The following is a 25974-nucleotide window of genomic DNA, read 5'->3' as shown; positions in this document are numbered from 1 at the left end:
GATGATATGCAGCGTACGATCCTGGTGTATGCTCCTATGCCAAATAATTTATGTTCCCCGCCTTGCTCCCATTTGGCTTCCCGGTTAAGAAGATTAGTGGTTGACTAGTGGAGTACGTTCGAACAGACAATCAAAGCTATTATTAAACTAAACTATACAAAGGACGTCGGGAGCCATAAGATACAGCGGATGCCCATCAGAAACTTTCGGCATGAATGACTATTTCAGACCCGAAGGAAATCCGACGCCTCCTCGTCCACGCAAGCCTAAGAACTTCTGAATATCAGGCGCCCTATACTTTGGAGAAGGAAAAAACTATTGAACAAAAGGCATAATAGGTTTAAATGTTCATATCGGGTGTGATATGTATATTATTTCAAGGAAAGATATGTCGCCAGTAATCTCCACGGAGAGAAGGATGTTTTAATTGTTCACTCGTATGCCAAAGTTCATAGATATTAGTTTTGAGGAGGGTGCGCTCAATTAATTTACTATACGATCACGGAAAGAAGGATTTAACAAACAAAGGATGCGATTAATGTGTGAAAGAATATTAAGTTTTAAATTGAAAAGTCGCATCTATGAAAACAAGAGCTCTTTGAGAGCTGGAGTCCCTGCCTCTAGGGAAACAAATTGGACGTAATATTTGTTAAAATTATGGTTTTGAAAAGAGAAGTTATAAATTTTAGCAAATTTACTTTAGATTTTAGTTAATATTTTAAATTTTAATTTTATAAAATAATGTGGCGACTAACCATTGTCTAAAAATATACAACATAATGTAATGTATTGTAAAATTGCGACATTTGAATGAATAGAGTTTTAACTAAGAAATTTAAGATTTTTAAAATTTTATTACATAAGTTAAATTTCGAGATTAATTGTTTTTAATTTTTTTAATTGATATATAGTAAAGTTTTTATATATAAAGCAATACAATTCTTAATAGCAATAATATATTTTAATAAAAAATCAAATTTAGTAATTATAAATTTATATAAAATCAATTTTTAAAATAATATAAAGTATATTAACATTTTTAAATACTATATTCAAAATTAAAAATTGTGATATCAATATTGATAAGACATTATTTTTGTTGTGAAAGATAAAAACATGATTTTTTATTAATAAACTAATCAACTTGTGACAAATATTTAAAAGATAAAGTTTTAATTATTTTATGACTCTAATGAACTTGTGACAAATATACAAAAGATAAAGTTGTAATTAATAATAAAGTTGTAAAAAATAGAGTGCAATTAATGAATTCATTAATGCATATTAGAAAATATTGTATTTTTTGAAATGAAAAAATAAAATAAACCCCACCAAAAATGTAATGGACCAATTAGAAAAAGGTAATAAATCAACATAAATTAATTTTAAAATAGAAAGTTTGTTGAACTTTAAGAATAACTTTAGAAATAGAGTAATTGTTGTCAAAAATTAATAGGGAGGGGGGGTAAAAAAAAACATTAGTACCCTGCCTATAAATAGGAAGGGACTAATAAAGATATGAATAAGATATGCTATATTTGTCAAAGAAACAAGACACATTCCGAAGAGAAACAAAAGGAGATATATTTGATATATTTACTTGTAAGGAAGAATTATAAAATATTAAAGTGTAATTTTAACAAGAATTAATAAATATTATATTTTAATGACAAAAAAGATCTTTATTAGTTTTTATTCAAGGCAAAACGAAAAAATTACAATTTTGAATCATCCTTTGTGATTAATAAAGTGATTATTAAATTATTCTTGGCAAGCTTGTACTTTGGACTTTTTGTAGCATTCTTTGTTTGATAAGTAAGGAATAGAATGAAATATATAAATTTTCTGCATCTCTGTCTAATTGGATTTCCAAAGAAGAAGCTAAATTCTTTTTGGACTAACATTGAATTGCATAAACAATTTATCTACTGCATTCGGAGTATAACAATAATTGAAGATATTTTAATATATTGTCTCATAAAATTATATGTAATAATCTCTATTTTGATTGACTCTATTGCCTGAATAAACAAGGCACTGGTCTTTCAAATCATTGAAATGGTTATTGGATTCACAATTGAAGTTAACAATTCTTTCATATATCTCCTCCTTACAACAATCACCTAAGTTATTATATAAACATTCGATCATATCAAAGCATTCATTTAATTTAATTTTGATGAAGTTCTAAGATTTTGCCAACCTAAAGAATTTATCAATTTTAAATTTGCTATAAAAAGGCTTTTGACTCGAGCAATCAGGGTTCAAGGAAGGTTCACCCGCCTAGGTTTAGCAATAGGGGAAATGAATCAGAAGATCATTCCCGTTTGTTGGCCAAGACTAATTCGGCAATCCTATTGGAGAATTGGCAAAGCTCTTGAGTTTCCAATCTGTGGTTTTGGAAATCAACAGTTTGGATGACAGGAAATCTACATCAAGTAACTGTGTTTCTTTGGGTTCTGATTTAATTGCATGGAATTCAAAGAAGCGAAGTATTGTTGCCCTCTCTTCTACAGAAGCAGAATATGTTGCAATTACTTCAGCAGACACACAAGTTGTATGGCTTAGAAAACTTCTTGAGGAAATTGGTGAGATACAGGTTCAGCCTACAGTGATTGTTTATGACAACATTAGTGTCATTAAATTGGCCAAGAACCTGGTTCATCACAGCAGGACAAAACATTTTGATTTGAAACAACATTTTATCAGAGATTTAGTACAAAAGAAAGCAGTTGAAATGAAGCATATCAACACAAAAGAACAAATAGCGGATATTTTCACAAAGGCAGTTGCAAAAAAATCAGTTTTTGGCACTTAGAAATCAGGCTGTGAGTCCTCTCAGGGTCAAGGGAGAGTATTAAGATTGATAATGCTGTTATGAAATCAAGAAGGCCATGTTAACTGCTGTTAAGATTTTCAGCAACAATTGGTTTTCCTTACTTAATCATGCATATTTTACCATAAAGGTCTCGAGGGAGATTTACATATTCTCATCTGTAGTTTTCAGCTGTGCATTCAACTAATTCCAATTAATTGCACTCAGGAATAACCACATGTTTTCACATGCATAATTCATTGCTAGTTTTCACCAATAAAGCATGTTGTGTAGCAGTTTTTCGGTAGAGTTCTACGATTTAATTTAGGAATGAAATCTGTAGTTCTCTGTGGATATGAAGAAGTCTGTCTACACTGGATGTAGACTCATAAAAGGGAGGCATTATTTTGTGTTCTTTCAATTGCGTCAGCAGTTAATGAATTATTCTGATCACAGATTTTTTAATTGGAAAAAACAGAGCACCCTCTGTTATCATAGCTGTAGTATTTTATTTCCTATTTTTTTCTCTTTGGTTGCTGCTGTTACATTTCTACAAGAATCACGATAAATGTTCAATGATTAATATATTGTGGAATATTTATTAAATAATCGTTGCTTGCAATAACTCACATTCCAGTTGGTACCTCTTATCAAGGTCTTGTGGTATAATGGGAATCATTTAAAAATTTCTCCCATCCAAGTATCTCCATATGTTGTAAAGTAAGAAGAGTAGAATGTGGCATATTTCACGTGGTGGCATATTATATATGTATTGGTTGTCCTGCCTGCTACATCACGAACTTTATGTCAAAGAGTCAAGCCTGTATGAGCAAGCTAGAATAACATGTTGGCATGAATCATTTACCGGCAACGAGAGGGTGTTGTTTTTCTTGTGCCATGACAAACTACCAAAATAACTTTTGTTCATTGTACTTGGTGATTAATTGGTTTTTCAGAATCTCCGTCAAGGTTTATTGCATGTTAAAAAAGGACAAAGAACATTCAATGTTGGAAAAACCATCATTATCAGGTTGATGCACTGTTATATGTTTGTCTAAAGGCTGAGTTACTACCATCTATGGGCAATTTTTTTTATCTTCTCTTGCGTCCAAGCACTGCTGCGATAAACAAGTCATATTAATAAATCTTTTCCACTCCAAATATAAATGACACTGTTATTCCTTAATTAATGACTAGGCCTTCAATTGTTAGTGTAATTGGTGATTACTTTTCCTCAAGAGTTTGTGACCTGATCATAATTATTTATCCAGCAATTTTTCCTTGTACGATGCATTTACAGTGCTGCTGACGGTGTTTATTTATGACTCAGATTTTCCTTCCTGTAAAGATATTACACAATACAAAATTTAACATTTGAACTGCATAGGTTTAGGCTGAAAAGTACCTTTTCTCTTGTCCTTTTGTCAATAAAGGGATATACTATGTTCCATGCTGCCCAAAATATATATGGTAGATGAATAATGTACAGCTTCCCCAAGCGCTCTGGATAGTAACTCTGTCACATTTCAGATGGATTAGATTGGAATAAAGAAACAAATAGGACTCCAAGCCACATTCTCCTTCACTTTTAGAATTTAACACAATTAAATTAGACAAAACTTTCAGTGCAAACAAGCAAAATATAAATGTTATAAATCAAAAAGCGTTCACAGAAAGCAGAGTATCAATTCTTATCCATTCTTCATTCTTTTTGCCTCATTTTCATGTTGAATAATATTCATGTAATTTTCTATAAATAGAGGTAGCATACTAGTTAATTGAACAATACTTCTGTGATGAATGCAGCCTTGTCTTCAACTTTATTTGATTCACTATATAAATTTGCAAATGTACAGCCAAACAATATTTCAGGAAATCAGTCCTGTCTTTGCCAAACATATGGCATACTAGCAAATTATAATATGCCCCATCCTTAAGCTTAAAGCGTCATGTCTAGAACAGATGATAATCATATGAAGTTTGTTATCATCCAAGTCTACAATATTCAAGACAAACATAAATGTATGAAACAAAATTTTAAAAACATTAAGGTGCATCTGTAAGTAGAGATATGCAAGTATGATAAAGTTCAGCATAAAGCATTTGTTTAACAAATCTAAAAGTGATGCCTGCAGCATGCACATCTATGAAGCCCTTCACATAGCCAAATCAAGTAGTCCTGGTTGCACAGTATGTCAACTTAAATGATGCCACCTAACACAGTTACAGTTCTTTGCTATAACTAAATCATCCCCTTAAAAAGCAAGGATTGTGTTATAGCATCACTATGTAAGAGAAAACAATAACATCACTATGTAAGAGAAACAAAAGGAATCCGTTTAAAGCCAGAGTTTATAAATAAGTGTGTTAAGGAAATTGGATCTGATATAATACCTTTCAATTTTATTGATATATCCCTTATAAATGCATTCACAAACTTGTTTCTTCTTTTCTTACATATACACTGACTGCTGTAGTAATAAATATATTCTGATCTGAATTTATAATATATATGAATGAGTCTTATTTGACTTGTAATCACTGCCAAAATGAAGTAGTGGTATATGAAATAGATTATGCTTGATATAGAATCGCTGCCCGATGTAATAGTACTGTATTATGTTTTCTGTATGTTTCAAGGGCCAGCGCTTCTTTCTATACATATATAATATCGGGGAGTCATCTCCCTATATGGGACATGCATCATCAGCAAAAGAGGCTGCTGCAGATAGTAATCACAGCCCTTCAGGAAACACATGATCAATTTATATATGATTTGATTATGATTATTGGTCTAATACTACTAACCCATTTTGTGATCTATATGTATCTTTCTTGACATGTTTTTCGAAGGAGTGGAGGTAGTCCTAATCACTCTTGTGGGAGATCTACATGATGTCTCACTCCTTCCTTTGCTATCATTGTTTGTATATATATGTACATGTGTAATTTTTGTTTCTTGGTGATGTAAGTTGTGGAAATACAAAGAATCAACTTAACCTAGCTACATAGGTCTAAGAATACATTAAGATCCTCAAACTAGTTTGTTTTTTTAGTGATGGTCCACAATTCCCACATGGGAAAACCCTATGGCTTTGATTATTATTGTTCAATCTTTTGATTTGGTTTTGTGTAGGTTAAGTTCCTTGTTTTATGTATCCCTTGATGTCGGTCTTGTTTATATGGCTATGAGATGTGTGGAATTATCTTGTTTACACTCTCTCTCTCTCTCTCTCTCTCTCTCTCTCTCTCTGTGTTCATTATCAGAACAATGATGTTTAACTTAGTAATCATGATATTTTGACAAACACAAATTATGATCAAATTAATCCAACTGACGCTATAACATTAACAATGTTGATTGTGAAGACTAAGGAACAAATATGTAACTGTTTTAGGATTCCTGATAGAGTTAAGGAGAAGACTCAAATGCTTTCTGATTGTGTACTAATGTTCTGAATGTAATACGTTATGAATGACTTTAATATATATATAAATCTGACTTAGTACATTTCAAAATTTCCTTTGAATATCTTTGTGACTGTTTAATAGTGCTCTGACTGCTGTATTTATTTCTGATTGCACCAATGCTGAAGGAGGTACTTAACACGTTGCTGAATTGGTATCTTTCCCTCTCCAGTGATTCAGTATAAGTATGGGGGAGTAGGGTCATGTCTGCATAGAGATATGACCCTACATGTAGCGTCATGTCCCTACGTGAACACAACCCCTTACGGTGGCTCTTCCAAACTATAGTCTGCCCATCCTTATATTGCCGACAATCATTTGATTATAGTAGCCCGATAGTATGAGAGATTCGGTTTATGATCAGATTCCATTATTTAATATTCATATATATATATATATATATATATATATATATATATATATATATATATATATATATATATATATATATATATATAATGAATATCAGAAACATATTAGAGATATATATGTGTGTGTGTGTGTGTGTGTATGATCAGAAAATGAATATCAGAAATATATTAGATATATATATATATATATAAACTTTTCCAATACATATACATAGCATTAAAATTCTCTTCTACTGAAGCTATTTTCAACACTCCCTCTTAGTGAAGGAGAAGTGAAACATCAAGGTTTCTCACATTCTCTTGATATGCGCACCGGTATCTGCTTCATCGATATCTATAAGGAGAATAGATTATCTGATTTCCGGCACTCCGATACAACTTAATGTAATCTATCAAATAACAAAAATCACAATGTCATGAACTCTATCATGACAAGTATTATGATCTCTGGCACTCCAAGACAACAACTTAATGAAGTTTAATTATAATACATTCGTTATCATGACTTCCAGTTATTCGGAACAACAATATAATCTGTCATGATAACAGTCTACCATTTGTAAGATCGTCACCTCACAATGGTTACCTTTTGTTTATATATGTCAATGAAAAATTGTCACCTTTCATTACATATCATATGCAACTATGAGATAGTAACATATTAATCAAGAAGTTATATGAACATACATATATATTTCAAAAAACAATATTTGATTTTAGAAATTTCAACCAAAGTTGATTCATTCCATGTTTACCTCTGAAATATTCAAATTTGGGCTTGGAAAGAAGTTTAGTGAGCACATCAATTGTTTGTTCATTTGTACTTATGTATCCTAGTTTGAAAACATCTCGATCTACCATATCTGTAACAAAATGATAAGGGATTTCAATATACTTAGATCAATTGTGGAAAGTTGGATTCATTGATAACTTGATGCAGCTTTGATTGTCACAATGGATGACCGTAGGCTTCAAGGGTTTCCCGAACAATCCAACTAGCAATTTTCTTAACCATACTGCTTCTCTGGCTCCCATGAAAGAAGCTATGTATTCTGCCTCAGTAGAACATAAGGCGACTGATGATTGTCTGCTAAACCAAGAGATCATTGTTGAACCAAGACTGAACCAAAATTATGTAATACTCTTATGATCAGTGGAGGTACCTGCCCAATTAGAATCTGAATATCCATGAAGATTAATCTCAACTTGATCATATTTGAGGCCCAAACCAATTGTACCACATAAGTATCGTAAAATGTGCTTGGCTGCCACGAGATGGATCTTCTTCGGCTCACACATGAATTGACTTAAAGTATTGGTTGCGTAACAAATATCAGGACAAGTGTTTACCAAGTACATCAGTGATCCGATAATTTGCCAATAGTAAGTGGGATCAGTGGGTTCTAATTCAAATCCATCATTCTTCAATCTATGTAGATTTGCTTCCATAGGAGTAGTTAAGGGTTTGCAGTCCATCATCCCAAACTTAGTCAAAATGTCAACAGTGTATTTTTCTTGATTTAGAAAGATGTAGTTCTTTTTCCATACTTCTAGGCCTAGAAAGTAATGAAGAAATCCTAGATCTTTCATGTCAAATTTTGTTGGCAGATCTTGTTTGTATTTTTCTATAAGATGTTCTTCACCTCTTATAGTAAATCATCAACATACAATACAAGAATAATCATATCACCATCGACTATTTTGAAATATAAATTAGGATCAGCTTCATTTTTTGGAATATCCTAATTTTGCAAGATAGTTGTTGATCCTTTCATACCATGCCCTGGGGGCTTGTTTAAGACCATACAGTGCTTTCTTCAATTTACATACATAAAAAAAATTGTCATGGGTAATAAATCCTTCTGGTTGCTCGATGTAAACTTCTTCAATTACACCGTTTAGAAATGCAGTTTTAATATCCATTTGATGTATCTTCCACCCTTTCGATGCTGCAATGGCTATGATAGTTCTAACAAAAGTGTAACGAGCAACTAGAGCAAAAGTTTTTTCATAATCTATTCCTCCCTTTTGTGAGAATCCACAAGCTACAAATTTGGCTTTGTATTTTCCAATACTACCATCTGACATGTGCTTGATTTTGAATAACCATTTAGAAGAGACAAATGATTTATCTTTAGGTCTAGGTACAACATCTCATACATCATTTTTTAGTATGGATTGATACTCTTCAATCATTGCATCTTTCCAAGGCTGAAATGATAATGCTTCTTCGACATTTGCAAGTTTTGTTTTGATGAGTTCGAATATTTGTCCTACATCAAATGAATGGCTCCTTGTTCTCTTGTTTTCTCTGAATAATTCATCAAGTTCTACTTGATTTTCTTCTATCATTTTTCTTGCCCAAAGTGGCCTCTTTTTGTTGTTAGGGTTTTCAGTGTTTTCTATAATAGAACTTGGAGGTGCACGATTTTCAAAATCAATCTCCCTCTGATTCTCTACTAGAGGATTCTCATTTGATTCGATGGTTGGTTTTGAGTATAATTCATCAATGTTCTTGGAGAGGTTGAAAGCACTATCTTCTTAAAATTTTACATCTCTACTGATTTCAATAGTTCCTTGTCTAGGAACGTAAATCCTGTAACCTTTGAATGATTCATTGTATCCGACAAATATGCATTTCTTTCTTGATGTGTTCTCTTTTCCTTGGGAATATGAAAATAGACAGGACATCCAAATATTCTTAGATGACTTAAGTCTAGCTTGTTTCCAATAAATACTTCTTCAGGGGTTATATTTTCCAATATTGAATGAGGACATCTATTTTGAATGTAAACTGCGGTGTTAGAAGCTTCAGCCTAGAATGAAATGTGAAGATTCTGGTCATGCATCATAGTTTTGGCAAATTCTATAATAGATCTATTTTTCCTTTCTGCGACTCCATTCTGTTAAAGATTATATCGTACAAAAAACTCCCTCTTAATCCCAACACAGATGCAGAAATATTTAAAGTTTTTTGAAATGTATTCACCCCCATTGATGGATCTTAGGATTTTGATTTTCTTTCCAGTTTGGTTTTCACCTAGGGCTTTAACCTCTTTGAATTTGGATAACACTTCAGTTGATTCTTTAAGTTTAAGAAAGTAAATCCAAGTTTTCCTAGAGAAGTCATCTACAAAAATTACATAGTATAGACGTCCGCTTAGGGAAAGTACAAACATTGGACCACAGATCAGTGTGAATGAGTTCAAGTACGGATTTGGTTTTGTGTTCACTTTTAGGAAAGGACCCTTTCGTGTTTTTACCTAAAGCACATCCTTTGCAACTTCTAGAATGATCAAGTTATAAACTAGGTAGCCCAGTTACTATTTTTTCTATGGATAGTAAGGCACGAAAATAAAGATGACCAAGTCTTCTATGCTAGATTTCATTAGTATTTGAGATTTCATGATTTAGTGCTAGATTTTGATGGTTACAAAGTTTGCATAAGCTTCCATCTCTAAATCTGATGGTTATTGCATTCTTAATGTTGTTCTTGGGCCAAGATAGTACTTTATCTTCTTGGAATGTGATTTGGTGCCCTTCGTCTGCAAGTCCAAAGATAGAGACCAAGTTTCTTTTTATGCTAGGTACAAACAAAACATTTTTTAGTTGAAGGGTGATGCCAGTTTTCAGTTGTATTGAACACGATCCAATTCCTTTTACCAAATATGTAGAATTATCTCCAATACTCACTTCTTCAAAGGAGTATGCTTCAAAATTTTCGAATTTATCTTTAAAACCTATAATATGTCGAGATGGTCCACTGTCTATTATCCATGTATTTTTGTTGGAGTTGAGTTCACTTGAGAGGGCTAAATAAAATGCAAATTTTTCATCCTTTTCATTTTATATTTCTGCTAGGGCTGCTTGAATTTTCTTTCATTCTGGACAGACCTTATGAGTGTGACCAAATTTGTCACATTTGAAACATTGTACTTTTGACCTATCTCTTTTCTTGTATGTTTTGTTAAATTCTATTCTTTTCATTTGAATTGACCTTTCTTTCCCTTATTGTTGGTATTGGCTTGAAGAGCTTGAATTTCTCCCTCTTGCTTTGGACTGATTCCCCTTAATTAGTCTTGACTCTTCTTGAGTACATTTGTTTTTTAGTTGCTCAAATTTTGGAAGTTCAGGTCTAGAGCTTAGTCCACAAATAAAAGATTCCCAAGATAAGGGTAATCCTTTTAGGGCTATGATACAAAGATCTTTATCATCCACTTGATTTCCGACTGTTGCAAGTTGATCTTTTGACTCCGATATTCTTAAAAAATAAGATGTAATAGATTCTCCATTGTTCATTTTAAAGAACAGTAGTTATTGTTTTAATGTGAGCAGTCTACTGGTATTATTAATCTGGAATGTATTTTTTATGGCGGAGAACATCTCATAGGCAATTTGGAGACTTGATATCGAAGGGAGAATGTGATCTTTGACAGTCTATGATGATTTTCATGGCTTTATTATTGTGTCTTTTCCATGCTATTTTGTTTAGATCATTCTCAGGCATAGACTTATTTTCCTCTGTGTACCCTTGTAATTCCATTTCTCGAAGTATGATCATTACTCGTATCTTCCATGATGCGAAGTTGGAGACTCCTTCAAGTCTGTCTTCTAGTCTTACGTGATTCACCATAGTTTCAGATTTAAGTTAATTTAATAGTTTTAGATCTGTAAAGAAGCCGACTGTTATTCTCTATCAGTTTGGCTCTAATACCATGTAAATGTTTTAGGATTCCTGATAGAGTTAAGGAGAAGACTCAAATGCTTTCAGATTGTGTGCTAATATTCTGAATGTAATATATTATGAATGATTTTAAAATATATATAAATCTGACTTACTACATTTCAGAATTTCCTTTGAATATCTTTGTGAATGTTAAATAGTGCTCTGACTGCTGTATTTATTTCTGATTGCACCAAATGCTGAAAAATTTACTTAACACGTTGCTGAATTGGTATCTTTCCCTCTCCAGCGATTCAATCTAAGTATGGGGGAGTAGGGTCATGTCCCTACGTGGACACAACCCCTTACTGTGGCTCTTCCAAACTATAGTCTGCTGATCCTTATATTGCCGATAGTCATTTGATTATAGTGGCCCGATAGTTTGAGAGGTTCGGTTTATGATCAAATTCCATTATTTAATATTATATATATAATGAATATCAGAAACATATTAGATATATATATATGTATGATCAGAAACATATTAGATATATATACATGTATGAGTACATATATATATATATATATATATTAAAGCTTTTCCAATACAGATATACAACATTAAAATTAACTTCTACTGAAGCTCTTTTCACAAAGAATCAGGCCATGTTGAAAACTAAACACTAATATGTAAAGCCACCTACAACCCTCATGTACACCTTCCCATGGCAACTAAACAATGTTACCTAGCAAGAGTACTACATTAGAAGTGAGCGGACTTGTGCACAAATATGACATGCATTGATGATGCAACATGGATAATCCCTCAGATTCTCTGCAAAATAATAAATATAATTGATCTTGAACCAAAGTACTTCCAAATGAGGGAGTTCCTATTGAAAAGCCTGCCCAAATTGACTCCTTGAAGAAAAAATAATCAAAAAACATAGAGAAGCTCCACAAAGCTAATGACCATAATGTATTGTATGTGCAATATGAAAAAGCACTAAACATGAGTTTGAAGACCAAGGAATCAGAGGTGATGATGATATTATGGTCACTACATTGACTGTTTATGGGAGAACCTTGGATGTACATAATTGGTGCCTATCCAGTCTACTGCACATTACAGGGAGAAAGCCTGAAAACTGAGCAAAAGTAAGTGTCTTTTTAAAATGATCTGAAAAAGCATTACTAATGTGTTTAGCCTGGCCATCTTGCCCAGGATTTTTATTTGAAACTGAGGGGAGAGAGTAAAGGATTGTGCTGAAACTCACTTGGACCTTAAGCTATCTAACCTTGGAATCATTGCAGAAAAATTTGCGCAGTGCATATGGACAGAAGAGAATACAAGGCTAGCTGGTTTTAGGAAAGGAATCTTTTGGTTAAGAAGAATTAACCGAAACGGCCCATTTCGAAATGAAGAAGCACAATTTCCAATACAAGAAGACACTGTGGAAGATGCAGAAATGTTATCCTCACCAATGCCAGTCATTGTATAGACCTGTCCAGGACTAATGTGTTTCAGATTGTATCATCAGGTGGAATCAGAAAACAAGCACCCTAGGTGCTATATCTCTATCCCATCCTCATGTTCTTAGTTGCATTTGATTATGAACTTCTTTCAACAAAAAAATGGTAAACATAAGAAAAACTAGAGCTCAAACTATTACTATACAAGAAGAATTAAAACTGTCATCAGGATTGATACTCTACATTAATTTGTGTCTTTCTCCAGCAACCCCAAAATACAGCTTGAAATCCATGATATTCAATAAACCTTTTATTTATTTGTCAAGTTAAATCAGATTACATAACATATTGTTAGAAGTTGTAATCTTTCCTTGGTGTGTTTATAAACCAAGGTTAGAACTCCTTTCTTTATTGTTGTAATATATTAGGATATAAGCCAAGGTATCCTAATATATTTCTTTTTTGTCTTTTTTTCCACTACATCTTATTTTGTCATCTAGTGGAATATGTGAGGACAAATATATATTGTAATTTCTAATTTTAGATTATTCCTCCTTAAGAGGAATCTCACACTTGGCCTCACACACTTATGAATGGTGGCATTCATAGACATGGGAGTTACATTCTAACTCCTCTCTCTCATCTCTATTTAAGAGATGACCCTCTTCTCTCATTTGACAGTGAGGTTTCTTCCTCTTCTCAATTATTGTATGAGCATTGCTCTCTATCTCTCTCTCTCTTCCTTCTTAGGCTTTTCATGCCTCATTCATAATATCACAAGGGGTTTTCTTTGCTTTCCCTTTTCCAAATATCTTGTCTCATGGTGTTGGAGCTTGAAGCTTTCTCTCTCCTATTTTATGGTAATATCTTTTCATGCATTTACTCACTTAGATTCTTTCCTAGTATTGTTTATTTACAGATTTCTTTTTCCATTTCTAACACATATTAAGCTTTTCACAGGTGATATAAATAGCATTGACGGTTTCTCCATATTTACAATCTCTTCTATCATATTCTTCAATATTCCTTGTTTTGTTGTTTCCTCCTTATTTGTAACTGTTTCTTTTTTGTGGTCCATGGATAGAATGATTACACGTAGAACTGTGCATATAAAAGTATAACTGTAGCTATGTCATAACCCCTGGCATCTATTTGTTCTTCATTCGCCAAAGCATATTTGCAAGCCCTTCAAATAGAAATAAAACTGGCAAAATATACAGCTGGGCTGTTTGAAGCAAATTACAACAAATGGGAGTTAATAAAGTTTTAACAGAAACAAATCAAGTATACATATGATTCAAGAATTGCAGATAAGTTGGCTACCCAGATTTCCCAAAATACTAATAAAAACCAAGGATAAACTCATTCCCAGTTGACAAGAAGATGGATCAAGATTGCATGTGCAATGATGAGTTCATATATGAGAATGTAAAATTCTTCGCAAGCTTTGAGATGGAGGGACGTAGGGTTACAATTTCTTTCCAAAGGCCAAAACAAAAGCCACAAGCAAAATTAATTATAGGAACACTGAACATCAATCACATCCCTGTCCTTGTAATTGTAGTTTCTGCTGGCTACAGTTTTATATGTATATACATATGTGTCTGTGTGTTTCCATGCTCTTTCCTTGAGTACTCTAATTTGATTGGAGTCCTCAACCCCATACAAATAATCATATCCCTATTGTCTCCATGTAACAATGTCCGCATGAATATGGGAAAAATAGCAGAGGAAATCTAAAGAGTTTTATAGAATCATAAATAAGTGGCAAGAGATGGATAATTTGAAAAGCAACAGTACAAAAGCAAGCCACATTTGCTCCATCAAGTATTCAAATTAGAGATTGGCAATTTAATATATGAGGACTTCCACCTAAGACTTGCTAATAAAGATGAGGATAAGGTGAAAAGTTAAAACTGTGTTGCACCTCAAATTTTGGGGAAAGGGACACAAGTTAAATGTGACTAGGGCTTAAGGAATGCTAAAAAGATCCCAACATTTCAATGACTACAAAAGAACCAATCAGGGTCAACATTCAAGATACCCTTTTAAAAATTAGTACCTTTTAAAAAGAACTTTTGTAGCAAGGTTGTGCAGTTGTATTCAGGACACACATGCATCCCCCTAACCCCCAATGGAGTCTAGTAATTCCACATGTAAGTCAAACGCACCACAAGGAAGCTTGGACAGACCACGTGAGTTGGCATAGTCCTAGGGAGATGATTTATCCTTCCTATTTTATTTTTACTGCTTTCCAGATTCAGATAGAAAACCAAACCAAAATATTATTTTTTTCATGGAATGTTTGCAAGCTATATGCAGTTTGCTGAGAATTCAATAATATGCAACAAGGTTCTGCAATATATTTACTACTAACAGAAAGCTACAGCCAAGATAATATTAAATTCCAATGATAAACCATTGCACAGAATCGAATACTTGGCATACCAAACATCTTTCTAGGAACAGATTACAAACCCTTGATTTTTGTTACATCCCAATTTTTGACCTAATTTAAAATATAGCCGTCGAGGTTCACATGAAGTCAGTTGACAATTAAATTGGTTATAATCTTGTGAAATGATAAGATGGTTAGTCGTTATAATTTAAGACATCAAGCTAGTTGATCATTTATCACGAATTCATGGTATTGAGAAGATGTTTAACCGTTATGATTAATTATGATGAAATAATTTATTACGATAATATAATTTAACTGCGGAGAATTACCTTGCAGGAAACACGTCGAAGGGGTGGAAGCATTGTCAGAAAAGAATTAGGCACAGGAGCATCACCATCACTAGGCAAATGGGTTGAGAACCTAGCGACTTGAAACAGGATACATCTGTGGGACCCGCATGAGCTATTTAAATAAATAAATTGAGAAACATAAAATAATTGAGTTAAAATATAATACATACCTTTAGAGATTGTTTATTAATTTTTTTCTTATCATTATAATAAACACTTACATACAAACACATAAATATAAAAATGAAATGGCACCAATAAATTATAATAATATAATCTAATGATGTCACCTCATCAATAGACTTATGTGAACGTATATAAGAACGTATTATAATAATAAAATAAAAATTATAACTCTTCAACTCCTCCTTATTTCTTTTCCCTCTACATTTCTCTTCTTTTCAAATCGAATTAATGTTTTTGAATTCGAATGGACATCTTTAAAAAAACCGACAGAAGCCGAAGAGTCTCGGCTAGCCTTTAAGAAGCCGTGAATCAACCTATTCCATGTTTTTTTTGTAATGTCTTCCTTTTAAGCCGTGTGAATCATTCAAGCCGTGAGTTCCTTCTCAGTTGAAACTTTCATTCTGTCTGCACACCTATATCATTATGTTCTATTCCTTGCTCCACCAACGTTTTGAATTTCGCAACCCAAGTCTCAGAGCTAGCGGGTTAAACAACTTGCCAACAGGGGTTCAGGCCAAGGACAGGAGGAGCCACGTCTAGACCAACTGCAATCACAATCACAGGTCATGATTAAATGCAATTGTATTTCATAGGATTCCTTCCTTTGCTAAGCATATTATAAGAATCTGCCTTAGGGTAGAATTTACCCAAGACCAAGGAACTCAAAACACAAGCACAAATTAGACCAGAGTATGATCAGAATAACTATATAGTATTCAATTCTATGTACAAGTACACTAGGAGTGCCTCAATATAAAGGCCTCTGAGATGCATCTAGAATGCCTCGGAATCAACATCATGATAAGTTCAACAACCAAGCACATGTCCACCAGATATGGGTTATCCTCCATTATGCACGAAAGTAAGTGCGATGATGAGAGGATAAGCCTACAAAGGTGAAACACGCACATCAGTGTTGTAGACACCATGTGCTAAATTAGGAGTGCGTAAAATTGTGTTGTCTACATGACAACTTAGTGAATAATGCAAACTCCTATGGTGTAGACACCATGTGCATAATTAGAGTTGCGAACTTCAATGTTGTCTACATGACAACTCTAGAAGATGTGCAAACTCCTAAGTGTCTCATAAAGAGAAATAATAAAATAATGCAAAATAATAAAATAATGCACTAACCTAAGTAAACTTAAGTAAAGTATAAATAGTAAACACCTATTTACACCAACACCCCCCCAAAGTGCAAATTAGAGGAGTGCACTTAAGCTCACTACTGCATAATGGGTCCCGGCTATTAGGCCATGTTAGGTACCCATGTACAAGAGCAATGCTAAGAATGACGCAATGCAATCTCTCATAAAGCAGAGAATGAGGAAAAACCTCATGGGAAAAACCCTCCTCCAAAAAGAGAGATAAGTACAATAGAGAAAAAGACCTCATAAGAGGAAAAAATCCCTCCCAGAAGAAGAAGAAGAGAGAAGACAAGAGACTCCCCTATCTGCAACATCCTGCACCTCCAAGAGATTTCGCAAATGAGTATACTTGACCTCGGTGAAGGGTTTGGTGAAGATATCAGCGACTTGCTCTGCTGTAGGACAGTACTGTAGTGCAATGATCTACTCATGTATAAGCTCTCTGATATAGTGCATATGAACCTCAATGTGCTTTGTCCGCTGATGCTGAACTGGATGCTTAGAGATTTCAATGGCATTTTGATTGTCACAATGAATAACTGTCAGCTTAGGTAGATCAAATCCAAACTCCTCTAGGATGTGTTGTAACCAAAGAGCCTCTGTAGCTGCATTAACAGCCCCTCGATACTCAGCCTCTGTGGAAGAAAGAGCAACATTGTTTTGCTTCTTACTTTGCCAACAAATAGGGCCAGAACCAAGGTGAAATATGTACCCTAAAGTAGACTTCCGAGAATCTAAGTCTCCGGCATAGTCCGAATCTCTGTATCCAATCAACTGAAGCCCTGTACCTGCTGCATAATGAATCCCATGTGTATATGTTCCCTTGATATAGTGCAAAATGCATTTGGCAGCCTTCCAATGAAGCTCATGAGGTTCTTGCATAAAGCGTGAAACCATACCAACTGCAAAGGCAATATCAGGGCGTGTGTGTGTCAAGTAGATAAGGCTCCCAACTAACTGTCTATATAATGTCGCATCAACAAGTGGAGTTGTGCACTTAGCCTCTAGCTTGACACCTGATAGGAAAGGAGTAGGAGCAGATTTGCAGTCACTCATGTGAAACTGAGAAAGCAAGTCAAGAGCATACTTGGGCTGTGAAAGTGAAATCCCTGCTGAAGACTATACAATCTCAATGCCAAGGAAATAATGTAGCAATCGCAAGTCTGTCATGGCAAATCTGTCCTAAAAAGAGGTCTTGACAGTGGCAATGATGGATGCAGTGCTCCCTGTAATGATCAAATCATCTACATAAAGCACTAGGATCAAGTGAGAGTCATCTTTCTTAAGAATGTAAACATTCGAATCAGAATGACATCTTGTGAAACCTACTGAGAGGAGAAATGAATCCATTTTGGCATACCAAGCCCGAGGAGCCTGGTTTAAACCATAAATAGACTTCTTTAATCTGCAAACCATAGTAGAATCCTGTACGAACCCCTATGGCTGCTCCATATAAATTTCCTCATGAAGGTCACCATTCAAAAAAGCGCTCTTAACATCCATCTAGTGTACAACCCATCCTTGCGCTACAGCAATTGCTAGTGTCAGGCGAATGGAGTTCATCTTGACAACTAGTGCAAAAGTCTTTGTATAGTCAATACTCGGAACCTACGAGAAACCTTTGGCAACTAGTCTAGCCTTATGTTTATCAACACTTCCATCCGCTGCAAATTTGGTTTGATAGATCCACTTGCATCGAACCACTTTTCTTCCTTTAGGAAGGGGAACTAAGTCCCATGTGTTATTTTTCATCAATGAATTATATTCTTCCTCCATAGCTTTATCCCATTCTGGAATCCCTGATGCTTCCTTAAAAGACTATGGATCTGAAGCAATGGCTATGTATACATGTGGAAATGACTTGTGCTGTGACCTAGTTCTCCGAGTATCTGAAGGATTTCCCACCAATGAACCTGCTGCATCAAGGGATGCTGTGCCCAACGAGGTTTAGTGGAAGAAGATGAAGGAATGTCCTCAACTGTTTGTTGACCCTGCGAAGGTGGTGTCTTGCGAGTCAAGGTTGGAGGAATTTCATCTTCCAAGTCACTTTCATCACTATGATCACCATCCACATAGGAGGAAGAAGGAGGAGTTGAAGAAGCCAAAGTTGGACATGTCTCTTCAAAATGAACACTCCTCTCATAGAAGATTTCATGAGTCTCTGGATCTATTAATTTATATGCCTTGAGATGATCAGGATATCCAACAAATATGCATGGTCTGCTTTGTGGTTCTAATGCCTTTCGCTTTTGTGGAGGTATCCTAGCCCATGTTGGACAACCAAAAACTTTGAAGTGCTTAACACTTGGTTTCCTTCCACACCATGCCTCAAAAGGTGTTATTCCATCTAAGGCCTTATGCGGACTTCTGTTTTGGATAGTTGGCACAGCACATGGCTTCAGCTCAAAACACTTGATTGAGAGACTTGTGTTGAAGCATGCAAGTAGTCATTTCCTTAAGGGTTCTGTTCTTTCTTTCAGCTACACCATTCTGTTGTGGTGTGTATGCAACTGAATGTTGAAGATCTATCCCCTCATGTGTGCAATAATCTATAAGTCTGAAGTTGACATATTCTCTGCCATTGTCTGTCCTTAGTATCTTGATGGCTTTCCCAGATTTCTTCTCAACTTGAGCTTTGAATGTGATAAAGTTGTCAAAGACTTCACTCTTATGACCAAGGAAAAAGACCCAAGTGTACCTTGAAAAGTCATCAATAAATGTGAGAACATAGCAGGCCTTGCCAAAAGAAGGTACTAGAAAAGGGCCTGCTACATCACTATGAACCAATTCTAGAATAGCAATTGCCTTCCAAGACTTCCCCTTGTCATATTTCTCTTCAGGATGTTTACTTGCTTCACAACCTGGACATACTCCCTCTGAAAACTTGACTTGAGGTAGACCAATGACTATTTCCTTACTGCTTAATTGCTAAAGGTAGCGATAATTAAGGTGTCCAAATCTTTCATGCCATAGTTTACTTTGAGTGTTTGAATGAGTCAACAAGTCAAGAGAAGTGGACTTAGGCACAAAATGTGAGAAAGAATAAAGTTTGGTCTCATGGTTTGCCTTTCCAATAGCCACCATTGAATCATCTTTGAGATTCTTCACCACTACTGTGTCGGGGAGGAACTCTACTTTGTTGCTACATCCATAGTGAGTGATTTGATAGATGGAGAGAAGGTTGGTGCTAAGGCTAGGAACATGAAGTACATCTTTGAAGACACCATTCTCTAACTCAACATTCCCTTTACCTTCTACTTCAATTTGAGTATCATTGCCCACATAGATGTAAGGTACATTTGAAGGTTTTAAAGAGTAAAAGTGCTCCCTTGAAGCACCCATATGATGGGTTGCTCCTGAATCTAGAACCCATTCCTCCGCATTGTTTGTACTTGCAACTAAAGATTGGCCCTTGCCCTTTGAAGTGGATGAAGAACCCTTGTCTTTGTATGCATTTGGAACATCAATTTTGTGTTTCCTCATAATGTTGACCAATTCATCAATCTGCTTATCTTAGCACTCATGTTCTTCATGTCCATTCTTCTTACAATAGGAACATGTTTTCTTCTCCTTCTTGTTGGAATCGTTCCCCTTTTGATTGTTCTTGGAAGAAGACTTTCCTTGTTGTGAAGAAGAATGTTGAGTGGAAGAAGATTGACTTGTGGAAGATTGTTGTTTTGAGGAGGACTGTTGTGTGTCGTCTTGTGACTTAGCCTTCCATTGCTTCTGCTTCTTGTTTGAATTTTTGCCACTTCAATTACCTTCATTTGCTACCAAGGCTTTGGTTTTGGAAGACTTGAGAATTCCCATTTCCACTAGATTGTCATGTTCAAAGATCAACATTTCTAAGAATTTTTCAAATGAAGGCTTAACATAGGCACTACCCATTGTCACTTTGTGTGTATTAAAGCTAGAAACAAAAGGAGCATATTTAGGTGGAAGATGAGTCATTATGTGTTTAATCATCTTTCCATCTTTAATGGGTTCACCACAATCCTTCAGCTGTGCCCTACACATTTCTACTTGGGTAAGATAGTCTTTAATTGTGTCAAAATTTCTAGGATCCAACTTGAGAAGTTTATCCTCTATGGTGTAAGCCATTTCTTCATCTACTGTCCCGTACAAAGCTTCTAGTTTAGCCCAAACCTCTATTGGATCTGTAAGCTTCCTAATGTGAAATTTGACAGGATCAGAGATATTTTTCAACAATGTCCCTAAGGCCATCTCTTGTTTGGATTCCCAGTCTTTTTTACGAGCTTCATCAGCATCTGCAGGAGGTTTCTTGGCTGCACCAATGACATAACGCCATAAACCTTTTTCTACCAATGGCTCTTTAATGTTTTCTTTCCAAGTACCATAATTATGTGGAGTTAACTTTGAAAAAGAACCCATAATGCAAGAATACAAGATAAAGGAGACACAGTACACAGTACACACCCCCCCTTTCGCTCAATCAAAAAATACCCCCCCCAAATAAATGATTTTGGCACTTTATATATAGTGCGTTTACAATGGGCCACTTGCCAAAATGGACAAAGTGGGCTTTCTAATTTTGCTGATTACAACCTCTGTATAGAGTACAAATCTGGACTATTACAGTATAGTTCAAAATTACATCAATTGTGAAGCATTACAATGCAAAACAAGACCTATTTCCGAAAGTGATACTTTTGTCCAAATAAGACTACAATCCATAGTTCCAAAAATCGCCATGAAATCGCCGAAATCGCGATAAGATTCATGGCTCCCGATTTTTTTGGAATCGGAAATCGCTGGTGGCGATTTTTTCTTGTGAATCGCCTGAATCGCCAAAATCGGCGATTCATGGCAAAAATCGCCAAAGTTGCCATCGTGAATCTCCAGAAATCGGCCGCGGCAGCAAGGATAGAAAGTTCAATTTTTTAAAAAAAACACATGTTTTATTTGCTTTCTAAGTTGACTTTCCTCTTTGTTATAACCCTAAAGAGCCTTCTATTTGCTTAGTATGAGTAGAAGAGAGGAAGAGTGAGAGAGAAGAAGAGAAAAGAGAATCCATAGGTTTCCAACCGGCAAGAAGGAAGAGCACCAAAGAGATCAGAAGTCCATTTGGGGAGGCCATAAATTGCATTGGGAGCATTAAGGAGTCAATATCAACACTCCTCAACTCATTTGCAAGAGGTAAGTGTTGGTTTTTTTTTTGCATGTTAGTGTAGTATGCATTTTTTGTTAAATTTTTTTAGTGTTCATTTGCAAATCTTGAATGTTTTTTATTTTTAGTTTTACTAAATTGCAAACTAGGGTTTGTTGTTTTGTAGTTTTTGTTTATTAGTTGCAAACTTTGATTTTTTACATGAATTTTTTTATTGCAGCAGCCCTTTGCTTTCATTTTCCAATTTCCACAATGGGTAAAAAAGATGAATGCTGGAAATATAATGAAGAGTTTCCTGGGAGAACCAAATATCAAACAAAATGTATATTTTGCAAAGAAAAAATAAATTCGGGAGGTATCTATAGATTGAAATACCACATTGCTGGCATACCTGGCCATGATGTCACAGTTTGCACTCAACAAACCGCTGAGGCAAAACGCTCTTGTTTAGTGGCATTAGAAAAAATTGAACAAGACAAGTTGACTAAGAAAATGCAACTTGAAGGGTTAAAAGGTATTGGCTCCCGTGCTCCCACATCCGCAACCGCATCTACATCTGCAAGTGCATCTGCATCAGCTTCCGCATCCGTAGGTTGTGTTGGAGAGGGTTCTTCTAGGCCTCCTTTTCATCCTAGTGCTAGTGCTCATGTGAGTGTTAGTGGTAGTCGGTCTCATACTGAGACAGAGTCCAACACCAACCTATTGCGGCCTAGAGTGCGGAAAAGCAGAATGGATAGTTACTTTGTGCCCCGCACTACTCCTGGCTCCCAACCCACGCTTGAGGGCATGGGTTTGAACAAGGAGATTCATGATGCTGCCAGAAAAGAGATTTGCAAATTCTGGTACTTTTGCAACATTCCATTTATTGCAGCCAGGTAATTGATTCTTTTTTCTTTGTTATCTTCAAAGTTAAAGTTAAAAGTAAAAGTAAAACTTTAATTATATCTACTTGTTTTATGATTTTAGTTTTTGACATCTAAATTTCTAATCAATATCATTATCTATTTGTGACAGGACTCCTTATTGGCAGAACATGATAGATGCAGTTACCATTTGTGGTCCGGGGTTTAAAGCCCCAACTGAGGCTGAGTTGAGTGGATACCTCCTGGAGGAAATGGTTGAGGATATGAGGCATGAGCTTGAGGACAACCGAAAGGAGTGGATCGAAAAGGGTTGCACCATCATGCCTAATGGTTGGACAGATAGGAGGGGAAGAACACTCCTCAATTTTCTTGTATCCTGTGAAGGTGATTGATCATTCTACTTTCCTACATACATAATTTTGAATCGTGATTGACTATTTCAAATTTTGATTTGTTGATTGCTAATAGTAATTATAATTCGTTGTTTTGTTACTTGTAGGATATATCATGTTTCTCAAATCCATTGATGCTTCTGCTCATGTAAAAAACGCCACATACTTATGTGAGGTTATTGAGGAAGTTATAGCAGAGATGGGGGAACAACATGTGGTGCAAGTGGTGACGGATAATGCAGCAAGTTATGTTGCCGCAGGTAAACTTTTAACTTTTTAAGTTTTGAAAATAAATTTATTTGAATTTTGAACTTTTTCTAATTCTAACTTAGAATTTCTAAGTTTCCTAAGTTCTAACATGTTTGAAATTTGAATTTCTAATTATCTTAAAATTGTTGTAGGCAAACTTTTGATGGAGAGGCACCCCACCATATTTTGGTCCCCTTGTGCAGCACATTGCCTTGACCTCATGTTGGAGGAAATTGGCAAACTTGAGTGGGTCAAGTCATGTGTGGAAAGGGCAAAAAACATATGTAAGTTTATTTATAATCATTCATTTGTCCTTAGCACAATGAGGAAGTACACAGGAGACAAAGAGTTAGCTCGTCCAGGGATCACGAGGTTTGCCTCGAATTTCATCACCTTGCAGTCCTTGTTGACATCAAGGGATGATTTGAGGAGCATGTTTGTTGGGCGGGAGTGGATTTCATCTTCCTATGCTACGACCACAACAGGGATAGATGTGGTGGATTGCATATTTGATGATGATGGTTTTTGGAAACCTGCTAGAGAAATACTTAAGGTAATTTTATTGCAATTTAACATTTAATATTTTACAATTTACTATGCTAATTGTTTAATGATTTAGTTTTACCTTATATTATTGAATTATTCTATGTTTAAGTTTTGACTCAAATTTTTGTTTTACTTTATATGTAGGCCACTGAGCCTCTTGTATCTCTCCTACGAACTGCTGATGGGGAGAAGCCCTCTATGGGCTACATATATGAGGGCATGGATAGGGCCAAGGAGGCCATTAGAGCTCAGTATGCAGGAGTGCAAGAGAAGTATGCCCCTATTTGGGACATCATTGATAGGAGATGGCAAAATCAGCTCCACAGACCCATCCATGCAGCAGCTTACTTTTTGAATTCGGCATTTCGTTTCCATCCTGACTTCAAGGCGGATGAGGAGGTTCTCACCGGATTATATACAGTGATCCAGAGGTTGAGTACTGATGAGGATAGCAGTGCTGCAATTAATGAGCTTGATAAGTTCAATAATAAAGAAGGGCCACTTTTCTCTAGTAGGGTAGCCATAGATGCTCGGGAAACAATACAGCCAGGTAAAAATTAAATAATATATTCAATGTTCATGAATCTAGATTCTAAACTTAAAGTTGATTATGTAATTTTAGAGTTAACTTGTAATTTGTAATTTGTAAATGAGACTAATTATTTTTATTTTCCCTTATTTCAGATAGATGGTGGCAAATGTTTGGGGCCACAACCCCAAAACTTCAAAAAATTGCCATTCGTATTCTGAGTCAGCCAAGCAGCGCTTCTGGATGTGAGCGCAGTTGGTCCATGTTCAAGCACATCCACTCGAAGAGGAGAAACAGGTTGACAGTGCAGAGGTTGAATGATCTTGTCTTCGTTCATTACAACCTCCGTCTTAGGATCAGACAGATTTTGGGCACTGACTCCTCTCCGATCATTCTGGAGGAGATTGATCCAGAATCAGAGTGGCTCACAGAGGTTGTAGATCCAGTCTTCACTGAGGAAGACCGTGCGTGGATTGACCAGGTGGATATAGAGGCTGAGGCAGCTAGAGCACGTTCTTCAGGCATTGGTAGACGCACACGTGCACGCACAGACACAGGCCCTAGCGACATTCGTGAGCCCATCTTATATGCGGGAGATATGGCTCGACAGTCCTCTAGGACCTACATTAGACACCTTGCTACTAGGCAGACTGGATACTCAGAGGCTGAGGCTGAGGCTGTAGCCGAGCTTGAGGATGATGTTGAGGATGATGATGACTATGAGCCTGAGGCTTGAGCTGGAGCCTTGTTTTTATATTTTGTTTACAGATATTGATACTGAATCATTGATAGACATATGTTTCAAAGTTTCAAACTTTCATGGATCTTCATCTTAGATTCTTACATAAATTTATGATTTGATGTCTTATGGATCATCTTACATACATTCTATGATTTAAATCATTATGATCATTTGATTTCTATTTACTTCAGCTAGCCTACAATTTACATTTTAGAATCTTAGATAACATAGTTACGTATGTGATGGATTTTATGTTTCATGTTTATGTCTGTTAAGTTTTAACTTCTATTTGATGATGTTATAGTGTGCTTAAGTTATATTCAATAAAGGGTGCATGAAATAAGTTTTAAATTGTTAAAATCTTTAAATTTAAAGGGTTTTTTCAAATTTGCCGATTCATCGCCGATTCATTACCGATTCATTGCCGATTCACGATTCGATTCGGCCTTGCCGATTCCGATCCGATTCGGCCTTGCCGATTCCGATCCGATTCCGATTCACGTTTCTTTGCTACAATCTGACTGCAGATCTGAAAACTAGACGAAAAAATATACACTTTAAAAAAAAACGAAACCTAAAAAGGAGTCCAGATGAGCCCATACGATGCCTTTGAAGTTGCAAAAAACAGGATTAAACAAGTACAGTCA

The 25974-nt window shown here is 35.3% G+C and overlaps 3 protein-coding genes across 4 annotated transcripts in view; 2 read left to right on the top strand and 1 right to left on the bottom strand.

The window, feature by feature from the left end:
- Window positions 1–25974, bottom strand: part of LOC149539236 (uncharacterized) — a 97379-nt gene that overhangs the window by 46669 nt on the left and 24736 nt on the right. For both annotated transcript variants that reach the window (XM_089800569.1, XM_089800568.1), the window contains exon 5: window positions 4221–4331. In XM_089800569.1, the coding sequence (XP_089656695.1) occupies window positions 4221–4331 (111 nt within the window). The remainder of the gene's footprint in view (window positions 1–4220; window positions 4332–25974) is intronic.
- LOC149539238 (uncharacterized) lies at window positions 21711–23261 on the top strand. Its single transcript, XM_089800260.1, has 3 exons — window positions 21711–22035; window positions 22227–22881; window positions 23021–23261. Exons 2-3 carry the CDS (start codon window positions 22259–22261, stop codon window positions 23259–23261), a joined length of 864 nt encoding a protein of 287 aa, XP_089656386.1. The 5' UTR covers window positions 21711–22035; window positions 22227–22258.
- Window positions 23536–25512, top strand: LOC149539237 (uncharacterized). The gene is made up of 3 exons (XM_089800259.1): window positions 23536–24063; window positions 24201–24606; window positions 24741–25512. The coding sequence occupies exons 1-3, from the start codon at window positions 23674–23676 to the stop codon at window positions 25319–25321; spliced, it is 1377 nt and encodes a 458-aa protein (XP_089656385.1). The 5' UTR covers window positions 23536–23673; the 3' UTR covers window positions 25322–25512.

This window comes from Cupressus sempervirens, chromosome 9 (assembly GCF_028749045.1).
Source record: "Cupressus sempervirens isolate cs-2001-9-10 chromosome 9, ASM2874904v1, whole genome shotgun sequence".
Taxonomy (NCBI): Eukaryota; Viridiplantae; Streptophyta; class Pinopsida; order Cupressales; family Cupressaceae; genus Cupressus; species Cupressus sempervirens.
Note: the sequence above shows the minus strand (reverse complement) of the source record. Positions and strands in the feature narration are given on the sequence as shown.

Coding starts and splice junctions, on each gene's coding strand:
- LOC149539238 (XM_089800260.1), top strand. CDS start 22,259: ATGGGTAAAAAAGATGAATGCTGGAAATATAATGAAGAGTTTCCTGGG. Junction 22,882..23,020: donor ATTCCATTTATTGCAGCCAG/GTAATTGATTCT, acceptor TATTTGTGACAG/GACTCCTTATTGGCAGAACA.
- LOC149539237 (XM_089800259.1), top strand. CDS start 23,674: ATGGAGAGGCACCCCACCATATTTTGGTCCCCTTGTGCAGCACATTGC. Junction 24,064..24,200: donor CTGCTAGAGAAATACTTAAG/GTAATTTTATTG, acceptor CTTTATATGTAG/GCCACTGAGCCTCTTGTATC. Junction 24,607..24,740: donor TCGGGAAACAATACAGCCAG/GTAAAAATTAAA, acceptor CCCTTATTTCAG/ATAGATGGTGGCAAATGTTT.